This window comes from Lissotriton vulgaris, chromosome 4_1 (genome assembly GCF_964263255.1).
Source record: "Lissotriton vulgaris chromosome 4_1, aLisVul1.2, whole genome shotgun sequence".
In the NCBI taxonomy this organism is placed as follows: domain Eukaryota; kingdom Metazoa; phylum Chordata; class Amphibia; order Caudata; family Salamandridae; genus Lissotriton; species Lissotriton vulgaris.
Window position 1 is genome coordinate 482597465 of NC_141691.1, and position 21035 is coordinate 482618499.

The following is a 21035-nucleotide window of genomic DNA, read 5'->3' on the forward strand; positions in this document are numbered from 1 at the left end:
CCCAATGATGAAGCATGACACCCCCCAGGGTGTGTGAGGGCCCTTGCTCCTAAAAGGAGCATTCCCTTCCGTTAACCACCCTCTTGACCTAGATCCCCAACTTAGGAACAGTACACTCTTTGCTCTCATTGCTGTAGGGGCCCGTGTGCTGGACCTTGAAAAGACCCATTCCCTCTTTCCTTGTCGTGCCAATATGCAGGCCAACAGTACTTTCGTAAGACCAGAGTGCAAAGGTTAAAATGAATAATTCATACTGGTCAGGAATCCTGGCTTTAAACATCATGCCTGCCTCACGGATTAGGTCCCTAGCCACTTGCAGTACTTCATGTGGCTCGAACCAGCCTTCAGCAGGAGCTCTGTGTGAGAGAAATGAAAGTTGAATTGTCGCCAACTCTGATTCAGGCAACAGAATTTATGTGGGCAAGGGAAATAAACCAGAGCTCAGTCTTCCAATGGCTGACACTGTTAGCCAAGGTTAGCTCCCCCAGTGCTTAATTTGAACTGATGGTTGACGGTGGGGCACACAGCACTCATTTTTGGAGACTGACACTTATTTTTCCTCATCTGACATTTGCCAAGAGCAAGAGATAAGAGAAAGCACACACAGGGGAACAAGGTGAAGGATGAATTATGACAATCCCTCTCAATCAGAAGAAACAGGAGCCTAGAAGCATAAGATAAAGGGGTAGAGAGTGTCTGGTAGTGGATTAAAGATGCATGAGGGAGATTCCAGACTGCACAGTCTTGGCATTTGATGCCCCCACATGTAATCGTGGGCTCCAGCGCTCATTCTTTTACAAATTGGGCAATGCCCCTCTTCCTCAGTCTTAGTGCACTGTGTTGGTTCTCTGTGAGCCACTGCATCGAATTTGAACGGCTTTGTGTTACTCATCAATCTATCTATCAACAAGATTCACTGTCTGGTTTTACAAATCAGGCGGTAGTTCCCCTACAGCTGGCACAGTCTGTGTCCTTGAGGTAGACTGCTGGACATCAGAGGTATTTGTTGCCAACATTTACCTCCACATCCATCATCCGGTTCTTTTGCATCATGCCAGAAGGCCTTCACTGTGTCAGGGAACAGATGCTAGCCCACCAAGTCCCTCTGGCTCTTATGACTGGCTCTCCGTATCTAGGATCAGAGGCCGGAAATAAAAGAACCAGCGAAAACGAATAACAGAGAATGTAACGAGGAGTGAAATCCCTCAGGTCCAGAACACCAATAGCTACTGCTACCAAACGTCACCCGAATACACTCAAAACAGAAAGTAATAGAGAAAGTTGGGCAATTCTTCCACCTCTTACAATGTACCCTGCCAAGCCATGCCAACCCACTCCACCTGCCAAGAAGATGCCTGTATCCTCAGTATTCCCGGTCTAAAGGTGGGTCTCTAAAACTTGTGCTCACCCCTAGATACTGCACTTAGCACCTATCTCAACAAGAACGCAGCGGTCACAATGTATCTCACCATTGCATTCTTTTGATGGGAGAGCAAGAGTTCATTCAATGTTACTGCAAAATGCTTTGAAGCAGAGCCACAGAGAGAACAGGCAGTGCAGGGCAGGCACCAAACAGAGGCAACGGCTGTCTTCGGAGGCAACATAACTTGGAGCAACTGGGGAATGGTGATGGATAGCAGGGACAAAAATATATTAGGAATGCCTTAAATATCCTTTGCCTGGGAATCACTGAAAAATTGTATCAGTTGGCCATCTTGGACTTTGGTGAAGTCTCTAATACTTTTCTGGAGCCCAGGCCTACAGCACAACAGACGTATATAAATAAGGAGTACATTGATTGGCTGAAGATTGCATCAAATTGCCTATAACCTGACCCCGATCTTAGTGACAAACTTAGGCAGCGCCTTAGGTAGGTATTCATCAAAGTGCAACTAACCAGTGTTGTTACAAGTGATATTCTCCACAAGATGCCAAATTCATAGTAGTCAATAGTTTGCCTCCTACGCCCTTAAACGAGTAGAGAATGACTCCGACAGCAAACCACTATCACATCATAATCAAAAGAGGCATAAACAGAGTGTCTCGGTGCTTGCCTTTGTGCTGCATCACACCACAAGACTTATGCATATTCTACGATGCAGGTACTGCTGCATAAATCTGCACCCTTTTCAAATGTTGGGTGTACCTTATGTATGAAGAAAACAAAACAGTCGGATGACTCCATGTATCCATTTTGGTAAATTATCAAAATATGGGGAAATGTGTTTTCTTACAAAATGCACTTAATTCGCTACTGGATCCCAGATGTAATATGAAAATAAAAGTATCATCAAATCAATTTCAACAAGAAGACAGAAAGAAGGTCTGGGTGATGTTACGAAGGAGGGATGGACAACAGATTAACGAAGAAGAAGATTTGAAAGGGAATAACAGGTAAAGATAATCAGGGGTACGATTTTCGACGAGGAAGTAGATGAAGAGGGATTCAGGCAGCTGTAGGGGTGTGGAGAGGCATAATGGGAAAAAGAGAGATGAGGAAGGATGGTACTCAGAAGTGGTTATAGCAAGAGAAAAGATAGGAGAACTAAGAGGGCCTCCACCAGGAAGATAGGAATAGGCGCATATGAAGAAAGAGGACATACGTTTCGCCCCTGAAAACAGCAACTAAAGGATCTATGTGATCTTGATTAAAAGAGGGACTACATCCAAATTTTGAAAATGAGAGGACTTCTCCAGGTTGGATTCAACAACTTGGAAATGGCATTAATTTGGAAACATTTGGAGAAACTGATTTATATAGAAAATTCCTATAGAACAGGTTTCCAAAAGGATGTCCTGGAACGTATAAAAGCATCTTGTATACCAGTAACAGTGTAAGAGTAAATGTAAATGTCCAGTATTTGTAAAGCGCAAACAATTACCCGAAGGTGTCAAGGTGCTGGGGGCTATCGGGAAGATTAAGCGAGCTATTGCCCAGAGTCACATGGTGCTGGGCTGATCTGCCACCAGTGTCAGGGATCGAACCGTGAGCCCCCGGGTTCCGGAGTCAGTTGCCCTGGGCACTGCGCCACACCTCTTCCCTCAGAGTAAGGAGTGTGAGTAATACTGGGGACAAGATACTAGGTTGTAGACAGGAACATCTGCCCAGGTGATTCTTTGGGACAGACCCTAAAACTAGCTAATAAGCACACAGTCATAAGAGATCTCGTAGGAGAGGTCCAGTCGTATTTAATTAAACCACTAGGAGAGAGGGGAAACAAATGGCTTTGTTAAAGGTACAAATGTAGTTGTTTGTCCGACAACAGGCTCTCACATTATGTGTTAAGAAGTGCGGAAAAGCTAAGCAGGTCTTTCTTACCAGAATCTGTCTCTCTGGTGGTGGGTTTTGTTCTGGAGTGACTTTTTCGACACAGGTGATTTTATCAATGTCAACTGTACCCTTCTTGCTGCCTTGCCGCTATAAAACAATAAGAAGAACAAAAAAAATGTCAGAACATAAATATCAACGTTGGAAAATTATCTGTTGCTGTTTATTGGCAATACAGTATTCCAGGATACCCAGGACTTTACTGGTTCTACATTACAGGGATCCATTTTAGAATCTCCTATCGCGCCTGGAAGAGCATTGAAGGTACTGATTCCTGGCTTGTTGCAGTAAAACTAAACTTATCATATTCAAAACTACAGGTATAACCTCCAAAAATATCCACCCACATATTTGAAGGATAAACGGCAACTCTGCAACTCACGAGTGGAACATAGAATATCAGGAAGAAGGACGAACTCCCCTTCAAAACACCCTAAACCGAGAAAAGCAAAACTTCGTACCAAGCTTTCTCATCTCTTGCCCCACGACTGGGAGCTCCATATCTTACCACATTAGACTTAACTGAGAGCCTCTAACATTTCGTAAACAACTGAAAACACACTCCATTATCCTACAGTTCACTGACCAAGAACTACCCACCGTTTTGTCTAGCACTATTGCTTCTATTTTGTTGTTGTTATTTTTTTATATTTTTAGTGGAATTGTCTATGTCAGCAGCAAGTATGTTATTTGTAAAGTGTGATGCTGCCCTTAAATAAATAAAATCTAATATCACAAGCGGAACGAGTTAGACTGTGTAATTTTTAGGTCTCGCATAGGCAGCGCTCTGTGCATATTTCAGATTCGATATCTTGCTGCAAGTGAAAGTGCTGGTGATGAAAGGTCCCACCTGCCAGGGCTTGAAAAGAATACTAAATTCTTGAGGTTTCTTGCACATCTGGCAAAAGTCAGTGTGTCTGAAGGGAAGTTGAGAGTTATTAGGAGAGGAAGTCATAGAGGACATTGGAAAGAAAATGATATCTGTCTTGGATGACTTCAGCTTGAGAGAGCGCTTAATTATCCAATGACGAATGGCATGAAACCAGCGCCAGATTACCGCTTACAGGGCCACGGGCAAGCAGGAACTACAGGGACCAACCTTTTACTCTTGTTGTCCTGGTGCCCGTCATACTTTGGGTCCTGAGCAACTTGCTCGGGTACTATAATTTCAGCACTAGACTTTCAGTGGTAGCATGGGTCGAGCAGTCAAAGACTTCTCGGCAGGTGTGAAGGGGGGAGTAGTTACAAGGTGAAAAAAAACACTAAATGAATGTCCAGCCAGATACCCGCTTTGATGACGAAAGTAGTATTTATATACGATTGCAAAATGAAATATGACACATACAAATTATATACACAGCCCTCCCAACTCCAGAAATCTAGCATAGTCAGGTCAGTGTCCTGTGTCCTACGGGCCTGTCTACTGGCAGTGGTTGTTCCCAATTTATAATAGGTAACATTCTGGTTATACCTCGCTAACAAGTCCAAGCTCAACACTGGATTTCTAGTCAGAGTGTCAGCGCTATAACGCTGTGAGGTAGAGCAAGACCCACCTGACTCTCTGGCACCACAATATGTCTTACCCACTCTCACTGGTGTTGTGATAAAACAGACCTTGGGAGCATTCAGCACTCCAGCAATGCGGTGGATTGAAGCATCTGCTGTGATGAGCTGTAGTCTTGCCACTGCAGGCCAGGCGGCTGGTTGTCTGTGATGCTCCTCGGAGGATGCAGTAAGTTACTCTGAAATGGCTGGCAGGTTGGGGCAGTCACTCAGCTTCCAATGCTTCATTTGTGGCTCTGGGCACACAGGTCAGCACCCACTGCTCTTCATTGTCACAGGCTGTACTCTGCAACAGCCCTCCCTTGTGGCATATTGTGCACCAGGGCAATGGCTCTTGCTCTTCATTGGACCCCCTGTGCATACGGGGCCACTTACATGAATTATCTCACACCTGGCTCTGGGTATTCACTTGCCAGGATCCCCCACTGGACCTCATTCCCTCCAGGCACTCTCCTCGTCTTCACAGAGACTTCTGGTCTCGATAGGAAGGCAGGCACTGATGCTCTAGTGAAGGTTGTCTTTATTTCCCTGGGTTATGTCCCCTCACACAGGTGGGAAACTTGGAGACCTTAATCCCCAGTCCTTGTCACACAAGCCAGACATCTTGCTGAGCTTCTCCACATCAAAGTACAGCCACGGCTGACTGTTCAATGACTGACAATTTGGGAGACTCAAGTTCTCCTTTTTATAATCCATTTTCATAAACAGATGAGTTTTGTAGACTCATGCTTTGAAGTTCGTGTTGGCCACTCCTCTGTCCTGACCATTACCCAGGAAGCAGTATGTCACAGCAGGAGCAACTCCAGTCCGCATAGCCCCACAACAAAATTCATGGGAGTTACTTGTGAACCAAACCTGAAAGTCAGCCTCACTGAGATATGCCTACCAAAAGGTTACAAAAGCCCCAGACCTACTTTTTTTCTGCTCCATCTCCTTCCTAAGATGTGCCTGGGCTCCCCTGGCCAGGGACCTTTCCCTTTTGACGTGCACTGGAGAGCCTGGCTCTTCCTTTCTCCAGTGCATGTCCCACCCAGCTCTCAGGAATGTGTCAATCCACAAATCTGTCTGGGGCATTTCTCCACCTCCGCATGCTTTCCAAGGCCCTAGGTTTCCACTGTGGATCTCAGAGCCCTCCATGAATTGGACCACTCACAAGCAACATAAATAACATCACGCACAAGCAAACACGTGTGCTGTACTGCGCTACATGCTAACATGACCCAGGATAGTTCTATGGGGACACTAACAAGTATGTGAGTAGGATGTGATCTTTCAGATTACCAGTCAACAGAGGAGAACCATTCAGAACCTATGAGGAAAACCAGTTGAGAGCAAAGTCTGCAAAGCCTAGGGACTTTAGTGTAGTCAAATGTGTCCTAAGTTGCAGATAAAGCAAGAACTGAGTGTTACTTCGGTGGAGTACAGAGCACAGAAGCCTGAATGGACGGAGGTGGTCATATTGTTAATATGAGAAAGAGGGACAGATAGTTAATAAAGGATGGGATGTTTGTGCCATTCCATCACATATAACCATTAACCTCTCAAGTCTCAGGATAGTGGAGCTCGACTTGACTACATTTGAGATTATAAATGGACACACCTTAAATCTGGTTTGATTCCATTTGTAAGCCTATACAGTTCAAAAATTTAGTATTGTTAAAAAAAGTTTTGCTGCACTACTGATGTACCATGCCTGTGATAAGCTTAACCAATCCAGATGCCAGTAGTCTTACCCCACGATCAAAATCATATTCATAGTAGGTGAGCTTAGTTTCCGTCAGCACAAAGAGCCTCTTCTTGAAGTTGAGTGGAGATGTCTTCTTCTTCTGTTGGGACCGCTTCAGGAAGATGCTCTCCAGGATAACTGCAGCCATGCCTTCCTCCCAAGAGTTCTCCTATTTATGAGAAACAAAAGGAATATCAGTGCCTAAATACTGATGAAAATGACTTATCGCACAGTAATTCCTTCTGGGGAGAAGTTTGCAGTCTTCTTTTTGGCATGAAGTAGTTAGACGTTTCGTAACAGTGCAAGCTGCCGAAGATAAAACATCAAGTGTAATCCTCAGAAATATTAAGTTTTCTTCAAAATACGATATTAAAATATAACGTTATTGATATTCATAATTTTGAATTTGATAAGCTGGAATTCAGATTCCATCATCCCATAGAAGATTGCTATTGCTTATTCATGCAAAACTGGGAAGATGTTCATCAAAAACTAATTTATCTTTTTTTCACGTTTAATTAAAACATCTTTTTGAATAACATTTTGAATAAAGGTTGTGGCAAGCATAAAAGGAAAGTGATCTTGGTCAAGGGTTACACCCCAGAGCACAGGATACTATTTCTCACCACGAGACATTTCCTTTTTGCAGAGGCACTACAATAAGATCAAGATGTTATCCTAAGTGGCTGTACTGCATTGTAGTTTCCTAGCACCTCTCCTCTGTCAGGGATGAGAACCCTGGTGGTCTCTCGTAGGGTGTGGCGCGGTATGGCGCTTATCAATAAGTACCATTTGAAATCAGATAGAAAGATATGTTTTCACTTGCTAATAATAAGAGTTAATTTTGCTAAATTTCTTTTTAAGAGGGATAATGTATTCTCCCCCATTGAGGCTCAGACACGGAGTCCACGCTGTTGGTGTTGCAGACCTGACCTACTCTCTCACGGCAGCTCATCCGCATCCCTGACCTTTACACCGCACAGTGATTAAACAATGTTCATAAATCCAATCCCCAAACCTTTTTCTGTGAGTAGTTCTAGACTTACACCAACTATAGGTGTGCCTTTTTCTCCCAAATTCCTTGGAGTAAAACATGCTTCTTTAAAGAAAAAAAATTTGTGAATGTGGCCCTCAAAGTGTTAGCTTTACTTACAAATTCTTTGTGAATCCAGTTATGAAATCCTAGAGTAATTCATAAGTCAGAAGCAAGACACAAAAGCTCAGGGAAAAAACATTTCCAATTGGGTCTGAAATCACAATAACACACAGAAGTAAACCAGGGGCAGCTGGTGGAGGACACTAATGCTGCTACTGGGAAATCAAAGGGGATGATGGTCGGAGTGTTGAACATTGCAAGCACTCACCCCCAGTCAACTGATCTGGTTTTAATCCGTCATCATTCTTTAGGTCACTCCGCCACCCCAGTTCAGACATTGCCATATGCAAATCAGTCTGACCCTGTGCCTTATGGGAACAGTCCAGCACGAAGGACAAACATTCAGCTGATTTTTGCTGAATTGTTTGTAGGACAGTAGGCATATCCTCATAGAACCGAGTATTCACAAGTAGGGATCGCTATTTGGTCCTGATGAGTAAGCAGTAGGGGACTGCTTACGAAACATGTCGACTAGGTAGCCAGCTAATGCTCTACCTCACAACCCCTTCTTAATGTTCCCAGCTAGAGAAGCAAATAAAATAATTTTTTTCTACTAAGCCAGGGAATTTTTAACTTTTTCACTTTTTTTCACACTCACTTGTGTTAGGTCCCTACACTTTTCACTGATACCCATACACCCACACATAGCCTCTGTCACAACTTAAGTGCTCCCGCGTATTTCGTTTGGTCGTAGCACGCCCCGTCCCGTTATAGGGGCGGGAAGACCCCTATGATGAAGCATGACACTAATGGTTTTTTAGTGTGTGAGGGGTATTTTAACAAGCACATTGTGCTCTCATCTTTCCACTTCTAAGAGAGAGCCTAGTACCACTTCATAAAGCTAAAAATTAAAATAAATATCATCACTTTATTCACTTTTCTTGATAGAATCTCTTTGGTTATGTAAGTCCTGTTAGGAGGGTGATCCTATCAGTACCTCTATGCTCCTCTTTTTGGTTGGAAGGATATGAAAACCAACAGTTTTTCTTTTTCTTTTTCAATCCCTTTAACAGTGTGTGACTATAGGCACCCCTTCCCTCCCGTTTTGAAGGCTCATGGGGCATTATCTGGGCGATATGAGAGTATGCGAACAGCCTAAACTTTGGAAGCTTCTTTATCTGTCACTAAACAGTTTTTTAAAGGAGAGATATATTTAACAGATACTCTCAGTATTACTTATCACATGGATACGCACATCACGCGGCCCTAGATATAGAGTGTGTGTTTTATGTTTTGTGTGTATGTTTTTGTATTGTTCCATCTCGCCGGCATAACACAGCACTGATTACCAATTATAACGGATAAAGATAAGAAAAATATAACACAGAAATATATCACTTTTCTTTACAGGTCAACACCATATATGGTGCAGTTTGGATGTGTTATTTTTTTTTAACTTTGTTTTTATTCTTCCAGAACCCATTCAGCAATATACCTACTGGGGTATAGTATACTGTGCATGTTAAATTTATGTGCATCACTTAGTAAGGATTATATGTAAATACACAGTTGTTTTGATTTGAGTGTAGAAGGGATCTATTCTAGGTCCTGATGAGAAGCCAGGGGAGGGCTTCAAAACATGTTGACACAGGAGACACTGCTCATTAAAGCATGGTATCTCTATCTCATTCCCCACTTTAAACGATATCAGCTCAAAGGAACATTAACATTTATTTTTTCCAATGAACCAGGTATTTTTAATTTTTCACCATTCACTCACTTCTAACCCTTCCACTCACACTGCTACACCACACATAGTATTGTTTTTCATAACCAGTGCTCCCACGTAGTCGTAGGTTGTAGAATGACCGTCCCGCAGTGGGACGGGAAGACCCCGATGATGAGGCATGCAACCAAGGGTCCTTTTCGTGGGTGAGGGGTATTTAAAACAAAGCTGTGTGCTTTCCACTATTGTAGGAGACGAACGTAGTCTGGAGCAACATTTCTATACTTTCCCACAAGGGTGGATGCCTTTGTTTTTGACAGCATGCCAGCAACAGCAGCATTTATTTATTTATAAAGTTTTATATAGCACGAACATGACCCGTGAGGGTATCAGAGCACTTTACATGCGGGCGGAGTAATGTACAAGTAGGAGAAAAAAAACAGTTGCATATAAAAGAGAGGTACAATCAGAGAACATGTGAAGAAACTAAACCTCCATAGGAAATCATCAATATCTGCATCTAGCAAGCACACCTTATAACAACATGCTACATACATGTATGCAAGCTACTACCATTCAGACACAATAACAAGTCTCCTCTGCTAACAAGAAAAGCGCAAGTATAATGGAAAAATCTACTTTAGCTAAGAAACGGAAAAATTGCATCCTCACCCCCAAAGGACTGCGAAAGCTTGCGGTAAGTTGAAGGTATGCATCCTCCCTCTGACTGTTCATAAGTCCAGACTCTCAAGCTCGGACACAGTGGCAGAGAAGCACAACCTCTTCTCCGTCACCTGATCCAATACAAGCAGTAATCATAGCATACGTATAAAGCAGCGTTTGCTGGAGGCGGTGGCAGCACCTCGAAATAGCGCTTAGTGAAGGCGAGCAGATTGCGAGGGCTCTCCTCTGCTCTCCGCCGGTCCCCACTGAATTACCGAGTCTTTGAGATTACTTGCACTTCGACTTTATGAATTGTTTGTAATTAACTTTTGTGCTTTTAAAAATCTTTTTAATATTGTTACCTTTACTGTGCTTAAGACTTGGTCTCTCTGTGCCCCGGTCCACCGCGGCTCCCAGGTGCCGATTGATGTGGAGGGCTGGACGGGCGCCATCTTAAGTCAGGCTCAGACCCGGCTGGACCCGAGTTAGCGGTCCAGCGGAGGGAGGGGCTGTGGGTACAAATAGATTTGGAGTAGGTAGGGCCGAGCGTTTGCTGGAGGCGGTGGCAGCACCTCGAAATAGCGCTTAGTGAAGGCGAGCAGATTGCGAGGGCTCTCCTCTGCTCTCCGCCGGTCCCCACTGAATTACCGAGTCTTTGAGATTACTTGCACTTCGACTTTATGAATTGTTTGTAATTAACTTTTGTGCTTTTAAAAATCTTTTTAATATTGTTACCTTTACTGTGCTTAAGACTTGGTCTCCCTGTGCCCCGGTCCACCGCGGCTCCCAGGTGCCGATTGATGTGGAGGGCTGGACGGGCGCCATCTTAAGTCAGGCTCAGACCCGGCTGGACCCGAGTTAGCGGTCCAGCGGAGGGAGGGGCTGTGGGTACAAATAAAAATGCACTCTAAGACGCGCAGCGGTCACGCGCTGCGGGCGCGCCGTCTGCGCGCCGAAGGAGCGCCAAAGGAGGGCCCGTCTGTGCCCGTCCGTGCCTCGGACGGGCCCAGGGCCAGCCATTCTGCAAACACTCCACGACGGCCCCCCAATAACTTAATACGGTATGCACCCGGGCATCTAATGTCGCTGAAAGGCGCCTCCTGTATGTGTGATGTTGCATGGGACGTGGCTAACAGTGCGTCCCGGATCTGCCAGGCTTGCCAATTCCGTTTTCGGCCCATCCTTACCCACCCGCCTTTCCATCCCATTGATACCTCACTGGTGAAGGCCGGCTTGATCAATGCGAGGTCATTGGTCAAACACGCAGCAGATATCTTTGAGCTGCTGAGTGACAATCAGTTGGACTTATTATTTATTACGGAAACTTGGCTCAATGACACATGTGCCCCTTCTGTGGAACTTGCTATTCCACGTGGATTCAAAATCTCCAGGTCGGACCGCCCTCTGGGTAGAGGCGGCGGCACCGCGGTTGTTTTCAGAGAACAGTGGATTCTCTCCTCTGACCCCCAGGAACAACTGGCTGAGGCGGAGCTGCTACACTTCTCTCTGAAATTCAATGCCCACTCATCCATTGGTGGCACACTGGTTTATCGTCCTCCTGGATATATCGGCAATTTCGTACAGGTCCTGGAAGAAGTTATAGTTCCTAGGATTTTGCGCCATTCCAGGTACCTCCTTCTGGGGGATTTTAACATTCATGTCGACTGCCCGGACCTACCAGAGGCAGCTCGCCTCTCAGAAGTTCTCTCTATGGCCCAACTAAAACAATGGGTGGTCGCTCCAACCCATTTGGGCGGCCATATTTTGGATCTGGTATGCACAAACTTTGACATCAACATGGCCCACCCTGAGCCAGTACCTTGGTCTGACCATGAGCTCATCAGATTCGCTTGGCCTCTGTTGCTCTCTACTGCGACCCAGCCCCAAATTGCCCACACACCGAAGATCAATTTAAACACTCTTTCAGCTGGTCTTGCTGCTTCTCGCCCATCGCTCCCTCCTGACATTGACGCTGCAGCCAGCGCATTTAACCTATGGGTGGAGCGTGCGACTGTTGCAACAATTAAGAGCAGCCGGGTCTGTAGACTCCGTGCTACCCCTTCTAAACCTTGGTTTTGTCCCGCTCTCCGAGACCTTAAATCAGGCTGTAAAAAGCTGGAAAGGTTATGGAGACTAGCTTACTTGCCTGAGGCGAAAAAGGATCTGCGGACTGCACAGAAAAAGTATTATGCAGCCATCAGGTCTGCCAAAAGTAGCTACTACGCAGGGCGCATCAGCAAAGCTAACAACAATAGCAAGGAAATATTTGCGATTGTCAATAGCTTTGTATCCCCCTGTGCCTCAAAACCTTTGCTGTCCGCATCAGAAAAATGGTGCGAAGAACTATCTGAGTTCTTCGTTGAAAAAATTGCCAAAATTCAGGTGGACTTGCAAAATGTTTGTAATGGCCCCTCTTCTCTTTTAACAACCTCGCTTCCTATAATGCCCAGTCGCACTGCCCAATTGGCCAACTTTACCCCTCAACTAGATTCGGATATCACTGCCATTGTTGCTGCCTTAAAATCCGGATCTCCCTCTGACCCATGCCCGGCCAGAGTACTTGCGGGTGTTGCGGAATCGGTGGGAAATGAGGTAACCCAAATTATTAACCTCTCGCTCCACTCAGCTACTGTTCCGGACTGTTGGAAACAAGCAAAACTGCTCCCACTATTAAAAAAAAATGGACTTGACCCGGCCACCCCATCCAATTTTCGACCAATATCTTTGCTGCCAGCGCTTGCAAAAGTATGCGAAAAGATTGTTTTTAGTCAACTAGAGAAATTCGTGGAATCTACGGAGGCCCTCCATCCAGCTCAGTCTGGCTTCAGGGCAGCCTACAGTACAGAGACGGCTTTAGTCGAAATATCGGAGGCTATTCGGGAGTGTCTTGACGGGGGCGGCAGAGCGGCTCTGATTTTATTGGACCTCTCTGCTGCCTTCGATACGGTGCCCCACTCTCTTCTACTCTCCAGACTAGCCGATATAGGTATTACTGGCTCCGTATTTGACTGGTTGACCTCTTTTTTAAATAACCGCACGCAACAAGTTTGGTTGCCCCCCTTTGCTTCCACTCCTAAATTGCTTTCTACTGGTGTTCCTCAGGGGTCTATGTTAAGCCCTTTGCTTTTCAATATTTATCTTACCCCTCTGATCTACCTGGCTGAACAGTTCGGGGCAAAAATTATGGCGTACGCCGACGATACGCAATTGTTGTTTACCTGGCCCAAAGACAATTTAGATACGTCGGCGGCCCAATTTTGCCTATCTTCTGTCTTCCAATGGTTAGCTAATGCCCAGTTAAAATGTAACGAAAGCAAATCCGAGATCCTGCTATATGGCTTTTTCCCTGAGGACTTTAGTGACCATCTTTGGCCTACCGACCTACCCCCTCCAAAAGCTGCTTCGGGCCCAGTGAAGAATTTGGGGGTTTGGTTCGGTAAGAATCTTAAGTTTGAAGACCATATAAACAAAGTCACTGGAGTCTGCTTTTTCACCTTAAAAACGGTGCGCAGGTTTTTCCCTCTATTACCGAAAGAAGCTAAAGAGACTGTTATTCGGGCATTGGTACTCTCTCGGTTAGACTACGCTAATGGACTGTTCTCTGGCCTACCGGCTTACCTGATTCACCGCCTTCAGGTTATTCAGAACGCCGCCGCCAGACTCCTGTTCAATGTCCCAAGGCGTTCCAGTGCTCGACCTCTTCTCCGCGCGTTGCACTGGCTCCCTGTTGCCCACAGGATTTTGTTTAAAATCCTAGTGCTGGCGTATCGAGCCATTCATCACACTGGGCCTGTCTATTTGAGAAATAGGTTCTCCCTGTACATTCCCAATCGCCCTTTGCGCTCGGCCAATTCGTGCCAAATGGCTGTCCCCAAATTCAAATATTGCAGACTTGGCGGTCAATCGATTTCAGTGAGAGCAGCGAAATCTTGGAATACTTTACCTTTTTATCTAAAAACTGCACCGACTCTCTGCTCCTTTAAGAAAAGTCTAAAAACCCATCTTTTTAATATTATAGCCTAAACCTCCCCACTCCCTGTATTCCTAGATATTTATGCCCACCTAGTCTGCTCTGCCTTCAACGCGCCAGGATACTATTTTTTTAGTAATAGAGCGCGATATAAAAGCCTTTAATAATAATAATAATAATAATAATAAAAACAGGACACTATTAATTTGACAGGAATATCACCGTGATATTGTCAAAAGCCCGCTCTTTTCAGGTTGATGCTGGACGCACCAAATAAAAACCTTTGGGTTCCTGCCGCACACAATGCTCTAACAGATACCTACTAGGCCATACCCCGGCCCTAACAAGTTCTGACTCCCCCAAATAACATGTTACTCTACAACTTTAACTTGACACTTTCCATCTGTGTCTTACTTCGACACTCTGGCTTTCCTCCGGCCCTTCCTGTTTCTTTCCTCCCCTCTCTCCCGTCCTAAGTTTGTCTTCCTTTTCTTCCCTTAATCAATCTTTTGTTTCCATTGTCCAATTTTCTTGTTACTCCATGTCTTGTCTTTAGCACCCTTCTAACATTCATTCCCAGGTGGTGGCCAAGATGGCAGAGTGAGGAGTCGCATACTCCGTGAGCTCCTCCGTTATCAACTTCCCAGGGCCGCCTACCACCGCATCTCTCCCCCCCACAACGCTGTAAAGGGGGCAGGAGAAGCCAGAGACTTACCCCCGCAGCTGCGAGGGCCGGTTTCGCACGCTCCGGGCCGGGGGGGGGTTCCAGAGAGGGAGCACGCCAGCGGCGGCGACGCCATCCGGAGCACCCGCTGGGAGGCCTCAGGATCAGCACCGAAAGACACGGTCCGCCGCTGGGGCCCGCGGCAGCCGCCGCTGTCATCCGGGAAGCCGCGGCAGCCCTGACACGCCACTCTGAAGGGGGCCGAGAGGAGCGGGCCCTGTGGCTCAGGAAGAGCCGGTGAGTGTCGGCGCCGCGGCCCGGTCGGCGGCGCGGCCTGTGAAGAGGTGCAGCACTGCCCTCCCACCCAGCCTTGCCTCTTAGAGGAGCCCTGCCAGATGGCCGCGTGCTGAGTGGGGGCACACAGAGAAGCGCCCCAGGCTCCTCCAGTGCACTCCGGGAGCCCGGAGAAATTGAGGCCGGGGCTTCGGCCTACACCTAGAGCTGCCGGGGCCTGCCTGCATGGGCCAACGCTGCGGCCTCGGAGCACGAGTCGCCCGACAGGATCCACTACAGCAGCAAGTGAAGAGGCAGAACGGCCCCACACCCATCGTAAGAATTGATGAGGGCCTGGGGAAATTTACCAGTCTGGGGGCCTGGAGAATAGCCTAGGGCTCGGCCCGATCACATCGGGAGGCCCCCGCGCGCTCGCCTGTCCCCTCTGCTACTATGAGAGGCTGCCCTGCGGAGTAGGTGGCAGCAGGTTCCAGAGAGGATACCGGGAGCCTGAAAGACGAGCGGGGTGCACATCACCAGCCGGCCGACCACACGTGAGAGCCCTTGCAGCCTACCCCGCAGACACCGGAGGAGGAGAGGCAGTAGGGAGCCTTCATAAAGCAGCGGACCCTCGTGTTCCCACCCGAGCAGAGCAGGGAGGAGGTCAGTGCACTCGGGGGCCGTCGACATCTGAGCTGCATCCACGCCGCACAGACCGAGTGAGCCGCCTGGAGAGGGGTTCTGCGTTGTTCCATCCCTGCCTCCCCCCCCCCCCCCGGGCCGGGGCGGACGAGCGAGCCGGGAGCCCAAGGGGAGGAGCCTGGGCCGTGCGGAGAAGGTCGCAGTGCCATAACCCCCACTACGAGACACAAGATGGCGGGCCAACAGGGGAAAAAGTGGGAACGCACCCTCCCCGAAATGCTGGGCAAAGCACAGTTGAAGGGGGATAAGGGACCATCATCCCCGGGCGCATCCAAGCCCCACCAAGAGGCCAATGAAGGGGAAGTGCCCATCACCAAATCCTTCCTGGAGACTCTCTTCAATTCGCTTCGTGAGGACTTCCACACTTTGAAGCAAGAGGTGGCAGGGGAAGTCTGAGATATCAGGAGAGAAGTCGACAGCCTTGGTGAAAGGGTATCCACCATAGAAGAAACGGAACACGCAAGGGACGAGGAAGTGGAGCAGCTACAGCAAGAGGTAGTGCGGCTGAAGGAACAACAAGTCAACCTCCAGGCCCACGCCGAGGCTTTGGAAAATAGGTCCCGGCGGAACAACATCCGGGTCCTAGGCGTTCGACCAAAAGATGAATGCACAGACATCACAGGGTACCTACAGACCCTTTTCCAAGACACCCTGGGCGAACCTGCAGACTTTGCAATCAGAATAGACAGGGCTCACAGAGTGGGATTGCCACGGCGGACATCGGCGCCACTCCCGGACATCCTGGCATTCCGACCGGACTACCCTCTCAAAGAGCGAATCCTCAGGGAGGCGCGGCGACAGCAGCCCCTGCGGTTCCAGGGCCATCCGGTGGCCCTCTTCCAAGACCTATCAGCAATCACACTCCAAAAACGTAAGGCCTTCAAGGTGGCCACCGACTTTCTGAGAAGCAAAGAGATTCCACACGCCTGGGGACATCCCTTCCACCTGATCTTCCGGTGGAACTGCGCCCTACATCAGCTCCGCTCCCTTCAAGAAACATGCTCCCTGTTGGGCATCACCCAGACTGACGAGGGCGCATCATCGAAGCCATCTAGGCGGCTGTCTAGGGATGGTTGGCAGCAGATTGTTCAGCGCTGGTCGGCAGGAGCAAGTTCAAGGCCCAATGCGCACACTATCAAGACAGAAATGGACTACGCCATCCAAGAGGTGGTTAAAAGACACCGCTCTTGTGGACTGATTTGCCTCTGGGGGGAAAAACCATCAGCATCAGTCGTTTTTCAGGTCCGGGGGGGGCGCCACGGGGAGCGATGGGGCTGGACGTCCACACAGGTGATACACCACAGACCTGCACTGCAGGGAGGCAGGACTGGGACTATGCTCAATAGTCGGGGTTTCACACAGGTGGTGGTGGGGGCAGGGTGGTGGTGGGAGGGGGAGTTGGAGTTGGGGGATGGGAATCTTCTGGGAAGGGGGCTGTTGGGAGGGTTGTTTTGGGGAAGGTGGGGCTTCCCTTTGTCGACTTTTTTCCCCTTTTTGGTTTTGTCTCCCACACGCTACACAGAGGCCCGGAATCCAATGTGATGGACTATGACACTCTACAGCCTTAAAGTCCTTTCCCCTAATGTGAGAGGGCTCAACAACCCAATTAAGCATCGAGCAGTCCTCTCCCTTCTGGAGCACTCCTCGGCTGACATTTGCCTCCTCCAGGAGACTCATTTGTTGTCCAAAGACCAGCACCGACTTCGAACATGGGCCTTTCCCACGCAACTCTTCTCATCCTCTTCCTAAAAGGTGGCTGGGGTGGCAATACTGGTATCCAAATCTTTCACAGGCAGAGTCCTACAACGGGAGGCGGAGATAAAAGGGCGACTTTTGGTGTATCGCTTCCTGATAGCGGGACTGACATTACTAGTTGGCTCGATTTACGCTCCCAACGAGGGGCAGGAAACCTTTCTCCAGACCATGTTAGCGGCTGCCACTGCCAACTCTGAACGACACCTGCTGCTTGGGGAGACCTTAACCTCGTTTTCCACAACATAGCTGACCGCTCCTGCCAAAGGTCAGGCCAGGTGAGGGCCCTATCCAAATCTGGACACGCACACACCTTCGAGATCTGGGCCTCACGGATCTGTGGCGACACATCCACCTACGTCGATTTACAAAAAGGGGGTGGTGATGAACAGAGTGTCTGAGTTAAACAGACCACTCTTACCCAGTCAAAAGATCAGGGCTTGATCCATCACCGTTATTTATCTCACTGCCCCAACCCAGCTCAGAACCTGGCTATATGCAAATCAGTCTGTCCCTGGCCCAGTGCATCATGGGAACAGGGCAGACTAAACTACCAAGCCAATTCTTCACCAGAAAGGAGACAAGCTACCGGGGACCGGTTTCTGGCATTTCAGCCTTCTTCGGCCCGGCTTGCTTGAATCCTGATGGAGCAGTGAGAAAGGGACTCATGTCTGAGTATACCCTGCCACACCTATAGTGGCCAAAATCGATTTACAAAAAGGGGGTGGTGATGAACAGAGTGTCTGAGTTAAACAGACCACTCTTACCCAGTCAAAAGATCAGGGCTTGATCCATCACCGTTATTTATCTCACTGCCCCAACCCAGCTCAGAACCTGGCTATATGCAAATCAGTCTGTCCCTGGCCCAGTGCATCATGGGAACAGGGCAGACTAAACTACCAAGCCAATTCTTCACCAGAAAGGAGACAAGCTACCGGGGACCGGTTTCTGGCATTTCAGCTTCTTCGGCCCGGCTTGCTTGAATCCTGATGGAGCAGTGAGAAAGGGACTCATGTCTGAGTATACCCTGCCACACCTATAGTGGCCAAAATCGATTTACAAAAAGGGGGTGGTGATGAACAGAGTGTCTGAGTTAAACAGACCACTCTTACCCAGTCAAAAGATCAGGGCTTGATCCATCACCGTTATTTATCTCACTGCCCCAACCCAGCTCAGAACCTGGCTATATGCAAATCAGTCTGTCCCTGGCCCAGTGCATCATGGGAACAGGGCAGACTAAACTACCAAGCCAATTCTTCACCAGAAAGGAGACAAGCTACCGGGGACCGGTTTCTGGCATTTCAGCCTTCTTCGGCCCGGCTTGCTTGAATCCTGATGGAGCAGTGAGAAAGGGACTCATGTCTGAGTATACCCTGCCACACCTATAGTGGCCAAAATCGATTTACAAAAAGGGGGTGGTGATGAACAGAGTGTCTGAGTTAAACAGACCACTCTTACCCAGTCAAAAGATCAGGGCTTGATCCATCACCGTTATTTATCTCACTGCCCCAACCCAGCTCAGAACCTGGCTATATGCAAATCAGTCTGTCCCTGGCCCAGTGCATCATGGGAACAGGGCAGACTAAACTACCAAGCCAATTCTTCACCAGAAAGGAGACAAGCTACCGGGGACCGGTTTCTGGCATTTCAGCCTTCTTCGGCCCGGCTTGCTTGAATCCTGATGGAGCAGTGAGAAAGGGACTCATGTCTGAGTATACCCTGCCACACCTATAGTGGCCAAAATCGATTTACAAAAAGGGGGTGGTGATGAACAGAGTGTCTGAGTTAAACAGACCACTCTTACCCAGTCAAAAGATCAGGGCTTGATCCATCACCGTTATTTATCTCACTGCCCCAACCCAGCTCAGAACCTGGCTATATGCAAATCAGTCTGTCCCTGGCCCAGTGCATCATGGGAACAGGGCAGACTAAACTACCAAGCCAATTCTTCACCAGAAAGGAGACAAGCTACCGGGGACCGGTTTCTGGCATTTCAGCCTTCTTCGGCCCGGCTTGCTTGAATCCTGATGGAGCAGTGAGAAAGGGACTCATGTCTGAGTATACCCTGCCACACCTATAGTGAAATGCCAGAAACCGGTCCCCGGTAGCTTGTTTCCTTCCCAGTGTAAGAATTGGCTTCTGTAGTTTGGTTTGCCCTGTTCCCATCATGCACTGGGACAGGAACAGACTAATTTGCATACAGCCAGGTTCTGAAACTGGGATGGTGCAGTGAGCTAAAAAACGGTGTTGGATCTAGCCCTGATCTCTTGACTGGGTGAGAGTATTCTGTTTAATTCAGAGACTCTGTCCCTCACCACCCCTTGTTGTAAATATTTTTGTCCACCCTAAGCGTGGAAGGGTATACTCAGATGTGAGTCCCTTGCTCATTGCACCATCAGGATTCAAGCAAGCCGGGCCGAAGAGGCTGAAATGCCAGAAACCGGTCCCCGGTAGCTTGTTTCCTTCCCAGTGTAAGAATTGGCTTTTGTAGTTTGGTTTGCCCTGTTCCCATCATGCACTGGGACAGGAACAGACTAATTTGCATACAGCCAGGTTCTGAAACTGGGATGGTGCAGTGAGCTAAAAAACGGTGTTGGATCTAGCCCTGATCTCTTGACTGGGTGAGAGTATTCTGTTTAATTCAGAGACTCTGTCCCTCACCACCCCTTGTTGTAAATATTTTTGTCCACCCTAAGCGTGGAAGGGTATACTCAGATGTGAGTCCCTTGCTCATTGCACCATCAGGATTCAAGCAAGCCGGGCCGAAGAGGCTGAAATGCCAGAAACCGGTCCCCGGTAGCTTGTTTCCTTCCCAGTGTAAGAATTGGCTTTTGTAGTTTGGTTTGCCCTGTTCCCATCATGCACTGGGACAGGAACAGACTAATTTGCATACAGCCAGGTTCTGAAACTGGGATGGTGCAGTGAGCTAAAAAACGGTGTTGGATCTAGCCCTGATCTCTTGACTGGGTGAGAGTATTCTGTTTAATTCAGAGACTCTGTCCCTCACCACCCCTTGTTGTAAACATCCACCTACGTAGCACCGCATACACATACCACTCCGGGGCTCATAAGTCATACGCCAGGCTCGACTACTTCCTCTGCGCCTCTGAGATGGTGCCACAAGTGTGGGAAGTGGAAATATTGCCAGCCTCACTGTTGGACCACTCCCCGGTGGTAGCCACGTTCCTCTTCCCAGCCGCACCACCCCCACAACAACACTGGTGTCTTAGGGAGAACCTTCTCCACACCCCATCGACAGTAGACCGAATTAGAACCGCCATTACGAACTTCCAGACACACAACAACAACACCGACACGACACGGGCTACACAATGGGCTGCCCTCAAGCGGTCCTGCGAGGTGAATTTATCTCTATCGCCAAGGCCAACAATCGTGAGCGAGCGCAGAAGAGGGCCGAAATAGCACAACGGGGGACCGAGCTGTAGCAAATGCACCAGCCCACGGGTGCAGTGCGGGCTTGGCGTCAATTATGCACCGAGCGGAAGATGTTGGCCGCGCTAGATCAGGACGCGGCGGAATACGCGGCCCTCCGTCTCCGGCACGCCTATTAC

At 48.1% G+C, this 21035-nt stretch overlaps 1 protein-coding gene across 2 annotated transcripts in view; it reads right to left on the reverse strand.

Moving 5' to 3' along the window:
- BTK (Bruton tyrosine kinase) overlaps positions 1 to 21035 on the reverse strand; it is a 487200-nt gene that overhangs the window by 264124 nt on the left and 202041 nt on the right. For both annotated transcript variants that reach the window (XM_086964641.1, XM_086964642.1), the window contains exons 2-3: positions 6625 to 6786; positions 3320 to 3418 (exon numbers count right to left, since the gene is read on the reverse strand). In XM_086964641.1, the coding sequence (XP_086820767.1) occupies positions 3320 to 3418; positions 6625 to 6786 (261 nt within the window). The remainder of the gene's footprint in view (positions 1 to 3319; positions 3419 to 6624; positions 6787 to 21035) is intronic.